Source organism: Anser cygnoides, chromosome 4, assembly GCF_040182565.1.
Source record: "Anser cygnoides isolate HZ-2024a breed goose chromosome 4, Taihu_goose_T2T_genome, whole genome shotgun sequence".
In the NCBI taxonomy this organism is placed as follows: Eukaryota; Metazoa; Chordata; class Aves; order Anseriformes; family Anatidae; genus Anser; species Anser cygnoides.
In genome coordinates this window covers 25,319,613-25,334,148 of record NC_089876.1, presented here as the reverse complement: position 1 = coordinate 25,334,148, position 14,536 = coordinate 25,319,613, and the positions used below count along the sequence as shown (strand labels likewise).

The 14,536-nt window shown below is 45.5% G+C and overlaps 1 protein-coding gene across 2 annotated transcripts in view; it reads left to right on the top strand.

Moving 5' to 3' along the window:
- The first annotated feature begins 809 nt into the window (after nt 1-809).
- BEND4 (BEN domain containing 4) overlaps nt 810-14,536 on the top strand; it is a 31,142-nt gene continuing 17,415 nt past the window's right edge. The window contains exons 1-2 of one of the 2 annotated variants that reach the window (XM_066995805.1): nt 810-1,300; nt 8,556-9,122. In XM_066995805.1, the coding sequence (XP_066851906.1) occupies nt 916-1,300; nt 8,556-9,122 (952 nt within the window). In that variant the 5' untranslated portion in view covers nt 810-915. The remainder of the gene's footprint in view (nt 1,301-8,555; nt 9,123-14,536) is intronic. The other variant, XM_066995806.1, reaches the window with a different exon arrangement.

The following is a 14,536-nucleotide window of genomic DNA, read 5'->3' as shown; positions in this document are numbered from 1 at the left end:
CATATCATTCAGTTTCAGCTGTCTCACATCTCCCCCAGATCTCCACCATTTCTCAGAAACGTCTCTCGATGGCATCTCATTCTCTTGCTGTCTTTCACCAGCATTTCATTATTTCTTAACTGTCCCTGAAAGGGTCTGGGCAGGCGCTGGAGGGGAGAGGGACGTGGCTGCGCCCCGCGTGTCCCCAATTTTCAGCGGCTGGCCAAAGGCGGGCAGGGGGGTGCATGTGTGCGGTGGGGAGGGGGGGGGCATTGCAAATAATGCTAAATGTGATTAATCTGCCGGATTCCTGGAAATCTGACATGCATGAGTTACGGCGAAACCTCTTTTTATTTCACCATGAAACGCTTTTGCATAATGAGAAAGAAAATGTCCTCTGTGCCCTAATCAACTCTGACAGGTCCTGCGCTCCCAAATACTTTTATTTACGGCATTATTTATCTCTCCCCTAATAACAGGGGGGGGCACACACGCACACAACACGCCGCTCTCTCGGCGGGGGACCGCGACCCTCAGGTCACAGCTCCTCTCGGGGCCGACTCGTGAGGCGGGGGGGGAAACCCCACAAAGTTTTAGGGGCGGCCCCCGCGGGGCCGGGCCGGGCCGGGCCGTGAGGGAACGCGGCGAGCCGGGCCGCCCCCCCCGGCACCCTCCGTGAGGGGAAGCGGGCCGGGGGCGGCCCCGCCACGTCCCGCCTCCCCGCCCCGTTGCCATTAGCAGAGATCGCCCCAAACACTCGGCGGTCGCCGCCCGTCTCCCTCCAGGCATTGGCGCGGCCGCCTGTCAATCAGGCCGGCGCCCCGCCGCGCCGGGGCCCCGCCGTGCCACAGAGACGAGCCGCGGCGGCGGCGGCGGCGGCCACAGCCCGGCCAGGGGAGGAGGAGGAGGAGGAGGTGGAGGAGGAGGAGGAGGAGGATGGAGGAGGAGGAGGAGATGCGGGCGGCGGAGGAGGGGCCCAGCACCCCCAAAATCTACAAGCAGCGGGGTCCCTACAGCGTCCTCAAGACCTTCCCCGGCAAGCGGGCGGCGCTGGCCAGGCGCTACGAGAGAGCCGGCGCGATGGTGGAGGTGCCCCGGGGGCGCGCAGCGGGGCAGCCCTTCCCGCACGCCGCCGAGCCGCTGCCCTACCCGCCCTTCCCCAACGGGCCCGCACGCCCCGCCGCCGCGCACGGACACCCCCGCACGCCCGCACCGGGCTCCGCGGGCCGCTACGGCCCCTGCCCGCCGGGGGGAGCGGCGGCGGCGGCGGCGGGGCCGGCGGCGGGGGGAGCGGGGGGCGGCGGCGCGGAGCTGAGCGCAGGTACCCGCAACTCCTCGCCTCGGGCTCGGCGGGGCTTGGGGGGGCCGCGGGGGCGCCCGCCCGAGGGGGAGGAGGGATGGGAAGCCCCCCCCAGCACCGCCGGGGGACCCCCGGCTCGAAGCGGCACGGCTCCGGCCGCACGTCGGAAGGGCAGGTCCCGAGTAAAGTTGGCGTTGAAGCGGGGGGAGGCAGCCGGGTAACCCCCCCCTGCCTCCGTCTGTCCGCCCTGCTGTCCGGCTGTCCGTCCCGCTGTCCCTCCGTCCGGCCGTCCCGGGCGCGCTCCTCCCGTCGGGGCCGCGGTTCGACGGGGCGAGCGGCCGCCCGGGGGGGGGGGCTTGCAGCCGGGGCAGCTCCGGGCTTTTTGGGGAGGAAAGCGGCTTTTGGGGAGGGTCCGGGGGGAGAGGAGGAGGCTTTGGGGTCCCCGTGGGCAGAGGAAGAGGCTGGGGATGGAGGGGGGAGGCAGCCGGAGGGGCGGCGGTTCAGGCGGGGAGGAAGCGGCTCGGCTGCTTCCCCGGGCACGAAGCTTGGTGAGGAGCGGGAGAGCGAAATAGAGATGTTGGATTTGGGGTGTTTTTCTTCTCTTTTTTCTTTCTTTTTTTTTTTTTTCTTCCTGGAAGGTGTAAGATAGCGAGATGCCGAGCGCGTATCTTTCTTCTGGTGATGGCTCGGAGTTAAAAACCACGTAGATCTTGATATGCAACCTAAATTTGGCATCAGGAAATGGGAAATTGCATCTTTAAGCAGAGTACAATCAAAAATGAATTACAATAAATCCTATATAATTGCATAGGTCATTCTCTTTAATGAGATTTTATTAACCTGACTGTCAAGCTTTTGAGTCAGGCAGATATTTTATCTTCTTCAACTGATAAAAGTGTCAGCTATAAACCACCATATAAATATTCATAAATCTACACATCTGTGGCAGCCTATCAGCATCATTCTTTTGGACATTAAAAGCATTCTAATTACTTTCTGTCTAGCAGAGCTGAAATGCTGCCTGTTATAGTATGTGCTTGGCAGGCATGATTGCTTTTGTTTGCCATCACAAATAGCAGCATCCTATTTTATATACTGATGGTCCAGAATATATTCAGGGTTTGACTGAACAGGATGAATATTATGAAGCACCATCTGGTTTTGATAACGTCGGGTATATTAACTCATCTGTTAATTTTTGACACACCATTGATTTATTTATTTAGAAAAATTGGAGCCTGTTTTGGTATGTTGCTGTTTGCCTTTGTAACAAATGTGATGACATTTCTTTACTAAACAGGGAGATATGCTAGTTAATAGGATATATGGCTATGTTTTAATGTGTGTTTTCGCTCACAAGCAGCCGTGTACGGGATGAATTTATTGTGTCTTGTTACAAATAATTCAAGTACTTTACCAAAAAAGTTTAATACTTGAATAGATTAGACTGAAAATTCGCTGCTCTTGACGCACGGTCCCAGGATCCATAGCAGAAGGTCATATTTGCCTTTTTTGTTCTTGAAACTACTGCTTATTTTAAATGCCCGAATGCTGTTATTTCAGTATTTTTGTGGCCCGCAATCAAAACACCGCTGATAAATGTGACACCTACATTTCTTCACAGAAGCAGATTACGCCATGGAAGACATTCAGCTGTCTGGTAGATGATATATGAGGCCATATTCACAGCAAAGCCAGCTGGGCTTTGATGAGCAGAAGTTTGGACTTTCTCCTACCTCTGTGGACTGTGCTAACCAGGAGCTAGGGCAGGCTTCAGCGTTTGTCACTGATTTCAGTCTGTGCTGAAAAAGAACGTGGCTGTTTGTGCGCTGAAGTTCTTTGCAGTCCCTGCCCCATCACCTGCACATCTGGGCTTTCCTGTAGGTCCCAACATACCCTTCTCACAGCTGAGACTTGGCTACCAAGCAAATCAGGCAAAACTGAAGAATGCAAACCAAAAACTTGCTACAGTGTGCAGAAGTGGAATTTTGTACAGGTTATTACCACCAGTGGTGCGCTGCCTGCTGTTGCTCTGCAGAAGGCAGACAGTTGCCACTGGTGGCTTGCAGGGTTTTTCCACTTGGCTCAGCCATAGCACATAGCACAGAGGCTTCCTTGAATGAAGTGATAGAGGGCTGCAGATCACACTTCTGTAGGGATACCTGTTTCAGTGGTTCCCCTCTTTTTGCTGGTACTTGACATGTGCCAGCAAGCAAGCTGGCTAGCAAAGCCCCATCCCTGGGATGTCTAACTCCGGAGTAGCAACTTAAACACTTGATGCAGTTGATTCTTAATCTTTAGGCATGACGTTTCTGGCACCTGGGGATTCAGAGCACCAAGTTCGCTTTTGAGAGCGGGCACTTAAAACAGCCACAAGGGGAGGAGTAGGGATGCTACAGTGTTTTGAAGCATTTCCTAATGGCTAGAGCTCATGCCAAGAATTAATGGCATCATCTTCAGTCCTCTGAGACACTGCCCTGGCCACCAGACTCCAGAATACTGGCAGGGAGAGGGGCTGTGGGAAGGGTGAAGAGCAGAGATTCTCCACCCTGCGTCATCATCAGGAAGGATCTAGCTTGAGATCCCATCTCTCAGCCTGAGAAATGTCATCTCACGGTGAGAAATGTGGAGCTGTGCCGCAAACACAACCCTTCCCTCTTCTCCAGGGAACAGTGGTTACTGTGACCGCTGTTATACAGAGTAAGCCACACGTGCACATTCAAGGCATGGGCAGATACCCATTTTCTCCTTTATTGTTTATTAGTCTGTTTTCATACCAGGAAAATAATTCGAATAACATGTCTTTGCCTTTGGTAGCATTTACATTAAGCAGTATCACAGTCCCCAAAAGCAATTCATTTTCCTTAGGGAAAACATGATGTAGACCTTACGCTGTGCCTTGCTTACTTGAAAGCAAAGAAAGATGAGCAGAGCTGTCTTAGAGGTGTCATTCCAGTGCTAAGATCTTGGCATGTTTAATGAGACCAATTAAGCAAGTTCTATCATGTCCAGAGAGAATTTTTTTTATGTGAATAGAAAGGTGAAGATGATCATCTTGCCCTTAACCAAGAAATTGGAAACACTCATCTGGAGTAGATAGATCAGTTCTGAAATGGCCAAACACTTGTAATCTTCATCTGCTGGAGTGTCTCCATGCAGGACACCCACAAAAAGCATCCCTTAGTCATGGTGTCAGATGCTCTCGATTTTGTGACTTGGGCATTTGCAGCAGTGTTTGTATCTCAGCGTGTAATGAAAAAGTTTGTATACAAGGACAAAGCCATTTGGGGGTACAAAGATGCTACCCTGGAATCTAAAGCAATAATAATACAATAATTCAACAAATGGAGAGAGAAAAATCTGAAACACTGCAAGGTGAAGAGTGAGGTTATTGCTAAGAAACTTGGACCTTCAAATCTTAGTGAAAATCCTTAAAGGGGAGAACGTATGGTATTCAGACCCCCTCAATAGTTAAAAAGACATCTTTTTGTACCATCTGCCCGAGGTCAAAAAGGAAGCTATGGAAAAGCCAACACCTGAATCCAGATCCACTGAGACCCAGCACAATGCTTTATTAGCAAAGCTCTCTAGGCTTAGTATTGAAAAGATCTTCAGGTGTAGAACCTGATTTATACCCACCAGCCTTTCCAGACAGCTTTTCTGATGCATCCGTGTAATTCACCAGGTTGAGTTTCAGATGTTTGCTCTTATTAAAACCTTGGTTTTAGTCTGGCAGTTGGATAGCCAAGAAACCACCTGTTTCAGCAGCAATGAGAGGTAAAGATGAAAGCTGTATCTGGGAGCTGGTACCTGATTTGCCGTGTGTTGACATCTGATCGCTGGCACGCTCAAAAGAAACTGCCTGCTTCGAACTGCTTACGCTTTTAGCAAGTTAATCATGATCTGTTGGCACTTGATGGGCCTAATCTGGCAAGTCCACCTTCAGGCACAATCGGGGTTAAAGTCAGTACAAGTTCTGTAAGGCTAAAGACTGCGCAGGGGCTGACACATTAGAATTACATGGTTGGTGAGCATCATAATAAGGAAGAGGAATGTCACAATAAGAATTTAATAAACGGTTTACACTATTTCAGTCTGGTGCAGTCATTTCAACAGAATCTTGCTTTCCTAGAAAATATATACATTACGTTAAATCAATTAAGAATCCTAGATCAGTGATTATTCAGTAGTGCTCACATAAAAATAATTTTTTGTCATTTCTTAGCGATTAGACATTGCACACTGCTTGCATCTCTAATTACAGTCACTCTGTAAAAGCTGAAATACTGAGCTCTACGATAAATGCTAAATGGGCAGCATTTGTTTTTATTTTTTCTCCATCACAAGAAATAACCGTAGCTATCATTCTCATTCAGGGTTGTTCAGACCGTGGGTACGTGTGCTGTTTCTGGTGTACCGGTCACTTCGCAGTGGTACATGCTTCAGCACGGAGCCAGATGTGTCCAGAACGTGTGCCGAGAGCATCCCTCCCTGTTGCTGCCCAGTGGTACCCACAGAAAGCATCTCCGAATCCTTGTGCTAGCATTGCAGAATAACCCTGCCTAGTCACGGCTCTCCTTTTTATATCTTTGAGTATGGGTTGAAGTTAAGAAAAAAAATAGTAATTGCCGTTATTGTGTCTTTGTAGTAGATCTGATACTGAACTGAAGATTAAATCAATGCTGTCATTTCGGTATAAAATCTCAGTTGCATTTTAAGCCATTATCACAGTGAATGTGCGTAATGCATTGAATTTTACAACAAAACTAATCATTAATTTTATCTTTACTGATGGTAGTGTGTATTAGAGCATTCTTCAAAACTGGTATTTGAAATGTCAAGTTACTTTTTGCCGTATTTTAGCAGAAACCATAATATTAGCATAACATCTCTTAAACTAATCTAATGCCTTTTCAGTTGTTTCATTCATATTTTGTCCCCTTGCAACAAGGAGATGCAAAAAAAATGAGTAACTGTTTTCTCAACAGGGACCATAATGATTAAAATACAAACAGTAAATATGACTTCAGGTTTGGAATCGGATTATAGGATTAAAATGAATGAAAAACTGCTCTGTAGTAGGATTGCAAAGTTCCAATCGATATCATCCTCTCATATTTTTAAAGGGAAAATGTGTGAAGTAAAGACATAAGACACAAAAAACACAACTTGAGGGTGTCAGTGGTAGTTTGGTTTCTTGGTCTCCTTTTGTTTTGTCGGTAGCTCCCAGTTGGAACGATGCAATGATGCCGGGGCTCCATGCTTTTAAAACATGTTACATCTGTTGTGCTGCTTTATATTATTTTGCACTTGAATTGTGAGGGTTAAAGACAGCCGTCCTTGGGTTAATTCAGTATAAGGGAAGAAGTGAAGATGGGTATGGAGGCTATCAAGCCCCTGCTGCTGCAGGAGCCAGGCGGTCACTGCCCGGTGCTGGCACCCACTCTGCTTTTGCAGTGCAGATGGATCAGGTTAGTCAGTGTTTTTGATCACAGAGAGATGTGTCAGAGGGATCTGTCCTGCTTGGCGAGTGGAGTCCGTGTAGGAAACGAGGGTGCGGTGTGACTCGTTGGCACAGGGGGAGATTGCAGGGCTGCTTTAAATGGTCTCAGGGCCCCCCGGTCTTTCTCAGGCTGATGGGCTCTCTTGGCTCGTCCCTGGTCACCTCATCACCCAGCACTGCACCTTCCCTTTCTTTGTCCACTTCACGTCCCTGTTCGTACCTTTGAGTCCTCAGAAGACGACGTCCTCGGGTTGTCTCCTCCAGCTGCATTCAAGACGTAGAGCATTTGTATGCTGCCCCAGCCCTTTCCCTCTTCATAGACAACTGGAGAATGGTAAAAATTCAAATTAGTGTCATTTCAAATATTCTTCAGGACAGCTGTACTAACCTCGGGATGATGTAGGTTTTCCACCAGAAAGCATATCTCCTGGATCACGGAGAAGTACCGTGAGAAGTCCCACCTCCTAATGGAATGAATTCTGAAAGTTTCTGTTCTTTATGCTTTATCAGTGTGATGAGGCTACGCTTTTCATCTCTAGTGATAAGGTTAAGTTAAATGAAGGTTTGGGGTGCTTAGTTTCGTGCATCTGTAGCAGGCTGCCTTTTCAAAAGGGAATGCGTTTGTCACTTTCTAAAAGTCAAGCCTGTCTGAGAAGAGCTCTCCAAATTTGGCAGCGCTTAAATCTACCACTTTTTATTTATTTATTTATTTCATGCAAAACGTTAGGCACCTAGAGGAACTCAGCTATGAGTAAGCCATAAATAAGTATTTTTTAAAGTCATTATTGTTATCAGGGAACCTGACAGGTCAGACCATAAGTCAGAAGCAAGCGTCTTGGTCATTTTACGTGTGGTCCAAGCACTGTTATGGCAGCGTGACTCTGCATAGGCAGGCACTGCAGAAGTAAAACATCCTACTATTATTGAGGTTTAGACTGTTGACACCTCCTGTCAGTCAGGGTAGGTCTGACCAGGTACGGCATGGCATGCTTATCCTGCCTCCAACACCCAGCTGCTGCCTCCAAAACCTGCTGCCCAGCCCCACAACCACACAGCATGGTGGTGGCCTGCACACAAGCTCATGGAAAGTCAGGACAAAAAGCACTGGTCCTCAGACCAGAGGAGCTTCATGCTATACATTCGATGCTTTTAAGAGGTTTTTGTGCCTATTGCTCCTGAATTGTTTCTGGACTTATTTGGGACATAAAGGAAAAGGAACAGAAACAAAGCCCATAACATTGGTGTGGGTCATGGGAAGTGGCCCAGGCCCAATGTCAAGCAAGTGCTGCAAAGATGAAAAGGAGAAAAAGTGAAGCTTGGAAGCCTTGTCAGAGAGGAACGGGACATAGGAAGAAGATGTAGCACAATGTCCTGCAAAGACACACAGGCAATGCCCACCAGCGGTTTGAAATGTGCTTCAAAAGAAATACTTCCTTGAACATTTACTTGTGGCAAATTGAGTGGAATTTGTATTTTCTTCCGCATTTCCCTGCCTTAATCCCTCTGAAAGAACATGGCACTAAGCGGTGACTATCATCACAATGCATTTCTGATTAACAGCAAGGGCACAAGAGCACTCTCAAAATAGAAGCAAAGTCAGGATTGTTTTAAATCACAGTGTTGCAGAAGTATTAAAGCAGAAGCCATAATTTTAATGTGTTCAGAAATAAAATGCATGCTACTGTAAATGGTTGTGTACATTCATCTAGCTGCTGCTGCCTGGCATAACCTTTTGCGTTAGGTTTCTGTGATTCATCTTTTCTTTTGTTTCAGAGAGTCGAATGATTCTGGATGCCTTTGCCCAACAATGCAGCCGGGTTCTAAGTCTTTTAAATTGTGGTGGAAAACTACTGGACAACAATCACTCTCAGTCCATGATTTCTTGTATAAAGCAGGAAAACCCAAATTATAGTGAAAGACAAGAGCAATGTCAGCTTGGGAAAATGGTCCATAGTCAGACGTCAGACATTTTAGACATAGAGATGCAGTATATGCAAAAGAAACAACAAACCTCAGCCTTTCTGAGAGTTTTTACTGATTCCCTTCAGAACTATTTGCTTTCTGGGAGCTTCCCTTCTCAGAACACCTCATCAGTAAATGATTTTAGCCATTTGGCAGATGTGGATCCACTTTCAACCTCTCCAGTGCACACTTTAGGTGGATGGACATCTCCCGCAACTTCTGAATCTCATGGTCACCCATCGTCTTCTACGCTTCCGGAGGAGGAAGAGGAGGAAGAGGAAGAAGGCTACTGCCCTCGGTGTCAAGAGCTAGAACAGGAGGTAATTTCATTGCAACAAGAAAATGAGGAGCTTCGCAGAAAACTGGAGAGCATTCCAGGTAAACAATCCCCTGCCACATAATATTTTCAGTCAGTGATAAAAGTAGTTTGAGTACTAATTTGTTTTAATTTCCAGATGTTTTTTGAGGTTGCAGTCAGTTATCAAACACTGGCATTTGTCTCCATCCAAAATTCCCATAGCTGTTCCCACTGAAAAATTATCTGCTGATACTTGTCTATGTGAATTGTGAGCTCTAGACTAATGAGCAGTGTTCAGGATGGGATGTATTTGTAATCCCAAATTCCAAATGTCAGGTGGTTTGTCATGGTAATTTCAACCATATGCTTTTATACCTAATTACCTGTGTTGTTCTGTAAGTGATGTTGCGGTTTATAAAACCTAATTCCCTTCTTGGGCTCCTATTTTGGTTACTTAAAGAAACTATCCAAAGTTATGTCCATACTTTTAACGAAATGGATTTAGCTTTTATCTTGAACAGTATCTCTTAAATTGCTCTTAGCTCAGTGAGAAGCATAAATACATCTCCTCCCATTCATCTTCCAATAAAACCTGAAAACAAAACTTGGCAACAACTTCTCCGTTGCAGCGATACCTAGCACTGGAGGATGGGAATTGGACAGAAAAACCTTATCCAATGGAAAACCCCGCTGTGAAATGCTTTTCATGCCCCTTTTAATTTAGAATTTCTCACCGTTACAATGCACTGAGATACTTCAAGAGTGGTATCAGATGGGAACAAAGGATCTTAAACCCCTATCCTCTAAACTTTAAGCACAGGCAAAAATGCACCTCAAATAGTGATAGTAAAAGCAAATTGGAAGTTAGCAAAGAAAATTCGTATAAAACACACTTCTTTTCCAACACGTGTAAATGCTAGGGAGGTACAACTTTGCTAGCTAAACTTTGCAGTGCTGAGGGTGGATCCATGCAAAGCTCATTAAACTAATCCCTAAATGGCAGGAAGGTACAGATAGCATGGTCTGCAAGAGAGCAGATACTCCAAACCTGCTAACTATGCAGAAAGGAAGAAGGCAGAAACCAACTACTGCCCGAATATGTAGATGCAGTTTCAAAATCTGAGCAAAAAGCAAAAGAGCAAAAGGAAAGGAGCTGTAGTTTCCATTATTCTCCCGAGCTACCAGTGAAGTATTATTAATTATTTGTCTTGTCTTTTCCTTTTGTGTATTAGTCCCTTGGTGGTACGAGCAAATCCCATAACCAACACTTGTCAGGACAGAGAAAACTCAAAATTTAGAATATTTCCCCATACTCCTCCCAAAATCTAGAGTCACCATAACTCATAAAATTTTAATGGCTTTAGTAGTGATTCGAACATCACATGGAAACATTGTTTGACAAAGGGAAAACTACCAAAACTACCAAAATGAGTTGAATCCTTCTTTGTAGCTCTTTTCTCCCCTCTGCTCATTTCTTTAAAATTTGGGCAGTGGAAATTAGTACAATATGTTCATATCTGCCCAACGAACGGGGAATAGTCTCTTTGTTCCCCTGAAACAGCTCCCAGAAGGCAGCTTCTCCTTCTGTGTGCATTTCTTCCTACCCATACCTACTTTGTGTTTGGTTTTATTAATTTAGTAAGTGATCCAGGTTGCTTTGGCTGCCCTGTTTTCCCACTGTTTGCTGCTCCATCAATTTTTGTATCATCTAGAATTTTTTCGATTGTTTTTAAATTAACTTCCCGATCCTGGTTAGCAATGTTGAATGTTATTGAGGCTGCTATCAGTCCCTGTAGAGCCCTGCTAGAAACACATCTATTCATGATGATTCCCCCAATGACAAATACTTGAGATGTCAGCAGCAGTTTCTTAATCAATGTGTGTCACAGTCTACTGATGTTGTATGTTGCTGCTTTTGCAGTCAGATAACACATGGTAGTAAGTTAAACATCCTTCAGGGGTCTAGGTATATTCTACCTGTTTAACCAAACTTTTTCAGTCAAACCTGTAATCTCATCAAAGAATGGCCAGCAGGTTGGTCTGACAAGATCCACTTTCCATAAGACCATTTTGACTGGCATTAATTACATTCACACTCATTAATTATTCGTCAGTTGAATCCCATTGCATTTTCCTGTTGTGCAAGGATTAATGCCAGGCTAAGCAGCTGGTTCTCCCCTGGGTCATCACAGTTATCCTTCTCACTTTAAAATAGAGGAAAGTTACATAAATGTAGGCTTTTCTCACCCCCCAGCAATAATGAAATTCCGTGTTAGTGGTGTATCAAAGGAGACAGAAAACCCTAAATGTGCAAGGACGTATGACTTCACCAGCCAACATAAAATGATCATCAGATGCTTCTGTTGCTGTCCGGGTGACACATGCAGATAGGCCTGAGGTGTCCCAAGTGTTGGAGGGAACGCTAAGAACCACAGAAAGTCCCATCTGATTCTTGCGCAAGGTCTGGGCCTCCACTGGGTGAGTTTAATCAACTCAAGGCAACGTCTGATTATTTTTGCCTCAAGTGCTGGTTTTGCTCCAGTGAGGTTAAGCTACCAAAGCAGCTGACAGAAATTGTCCCGTCGCTTGAAATGCCCAACTATACATAGGCAGGAGCTGTGCCCGGAGCACTTTTGCCAGTGAAGCCATCGCACGCCTCAGGAGGGAGCCAGAAGGCCCTCTGCAGAGGGTTTCAGTGGTGGTTGCCACCGTCTGTCACATCAGAGGCATCGTGGAGCACCAGCTTTCTTCCCTGCTCCTTCATACATCTCATGCTGTGTGCCCAACATGCCAAGCAAGGCGACGAGCGCAGAGATAAACCTCTGTGAAGGCAACTAGGTTAGCGTGAAGGCTGCCGTACCGTCCCACCAGGCCGCTGACAGAATGCTGTGTTGACTTGGTGTTGGCTTGGTGTTGACTTGGCCCTTTCAGCTGTGAGCAAACTGGGCTCCAGCTGCTGTGTCAGGCTTTTGGGGAGCCCGGGGGGGCGGTGGGAGGTACGCATGGTCCCCACAGCACAGGGGCTGAGGTTCACGCGAGCAACTCTATAAACAGAAGATAAAAGCACCAGCCCATCCCTTCTGTTCTATAACTGTCGATGAATCATTTTATCCTTTTCCTGAAATACTTTGCATTTTTTTTCCTTTTTTTTTTTTCCTTTACTTTCCATATGCAAAGAGCCTTTCAAAATCCATGAGAGTTTGTATTCTAAAAATACCTGCCCCTGCGCATCTCTGACTGGAGCTCTGCGGAGCATTTGCATTGCTCACAAAAAGACGGCCAGGAAGGGAAGAGTGTTTCCTCAGCAAATCTGAAGGCGATAACTTTTGGTTTTTTTTTAACTGATATTACAGAAAGCATACATTCCTGTATCTTTTGGACACAGAGAATAAGACTTTTTCTGTTTTCAGCCCTGTGGTCCTGTTGCTGTAGGAGCCCTCTGATACCTTAAGATTTTTTTGCCCATAGCCTAGCATCATCCATTTGGCAGATCACCACCGGAAGAAAATGATTACATGGGAGAAATATTGCTTTTTTAATTTTTTTTTCTCAGAAAATAGCCATTTGATTTGACTGAAACAATACCTAAATTTGTATGAAATCTTAATTGTTTCAGCTATGGAATATATAAAGAAAAACTCTTCTTCCAGTGCCTTTGTTTTGGAGTGATGTGATGTCTTGCAATTTGTGCGGTTTCCATGTTTTGTTTTGTTTTTAGGCAAAAGCATTATCTGAACATTTTCAGTTTAGAATTCAACTGAAAAAAAAGTTTTTGTGCAGTGTGTTTCCTTATTTTGGAAAACAATTTTAGAAAGATTAGGTAATTCTTGGAGGGAGTTTGGCAAACCTGCCGTTATCTCTCTAAGGTTCTGAGACCGTAAAGAACAGAGCAAATCCATCTATATGAGGGGAAAAATGTGGTGTAATCTTTTTGCTCTGTATAAAAATTACCAGGGCTGCCACCCATTCCCAAAAGTTAAATTAAAGACTTATTTGTGAAACTGTACATAAGACCTGGATGTAGACCGTATAATTTGAAAGAACATTATGCCATTCTTTGCTGTTGTCAGTCAGATTTTCTCACAGCTTTCAGCCTAAAAAGGAGGAAATATTTGTGGGTGGTCAAAGCAAAGGCCTGGAGTCGTGTGTGAGGGCTTGCCTCCAGTACTCTATGCTTTGCCACACAATTTCAGGCAAACCAGCCTGAAAGTAGTATAAAGATACAAGTAAGACGAAGCGATGTGTGATAAATACAGTAATTATTCTTGCCTCGTTGGCCCAGCAGCAAAAAATGTTTCAGCAAAAGGAGGAAGAACAAGGGTGAAAAAAAAATCTCAAAAGTAGAGGTGATAACGTAAGGAGAAGATGCTGGTGGCAGCTGGAAGTAGCCAAAGCAAAGCGGGATTTGCAGGTAGAGTTAATATCAGTGTAATTGAAAAAGTCAGACAAGTTTTCCAGAACGTTTTGTGTGCCCAGGGCTTGACTTTTTTTTTTCTCCTGACTATGTCGAATGATCTAATAAAAGATATTACTTTTCCCTACAAATCCTGTCTCCTTTATACTTTCAGAGCATCGCATTTCCAAAGACTCTACTACAGCAACAGCACAGATAAAGCAGCCATCAAGGGTTATGACGAACGCTTTTTCATGTCTTTTTTTGTTGTCCTTTTTTCTTGATGTTCGCATTTAACCAGTTCCTTGGTTTCCCTTGATGTTCGGGATGTTTTGGTCTGATCTCTGGCCTGTTCAGCTTCAAAGTGTGAGGTTCCCTTAGTAGGCAAGCCTCGAGTGCAGCCACCGCCAGCTTTACCAGGACTCTTCTGCAAGAGAGCCCCTTTGAATCTGCCTGCTGCAGCACAGAGCTCAACCAGCCTGAGCTCAAAAACATCTAAATGCAGCAGACCAAGGCTTTATTATGGGTTTTTGTCCCCTTCAGTGTGAGGTTTGCCCTTGTTAAAAAAAAAAAAAAAAAAAAAGAGAATTTGCATGGGCAGGGTTTTATCTTTTTTGCCATTTTGCAGAGAGTTGTGGTTGACCTGTCTGGGCTTTGGTTTGGGTTTTGCAGGTCGCCCTTAGTATTTTAGTGACACAGATTACTGTCCCCCCGCATCAGGGGCTCCTTGGTTTCACTGTTATTCATTAGTGGTACAGACATATAGTGTTTTTTAGGTGAGGTCCTGGTCCTGAAGACTTTATAGTTGAGACTGAGGCTTGAAGAAGAGGCAGCTTCCGCTAAGTAGAAGGAAAGGGAGTAAGCACAGGCAAAAATAAAACCCAGAGGAGGTTGGGAAGGGGCACATTCTTCTTTCTGGTAGAAATCTTTCTCCAAAAGAAAAATAAGAGAAATGCCTTTCCAGATTCAAATTTACAGAAGTAACATGGTTTTCCACTCCACCTGGAAAGCACAACCGAGAGAGATTTTAGAAGTAACAGGATATTTGCTATCTCTTTTTTCTCCTTTCCCTGCTTTTCGGCAGCAGTGATGGGTCAGTTC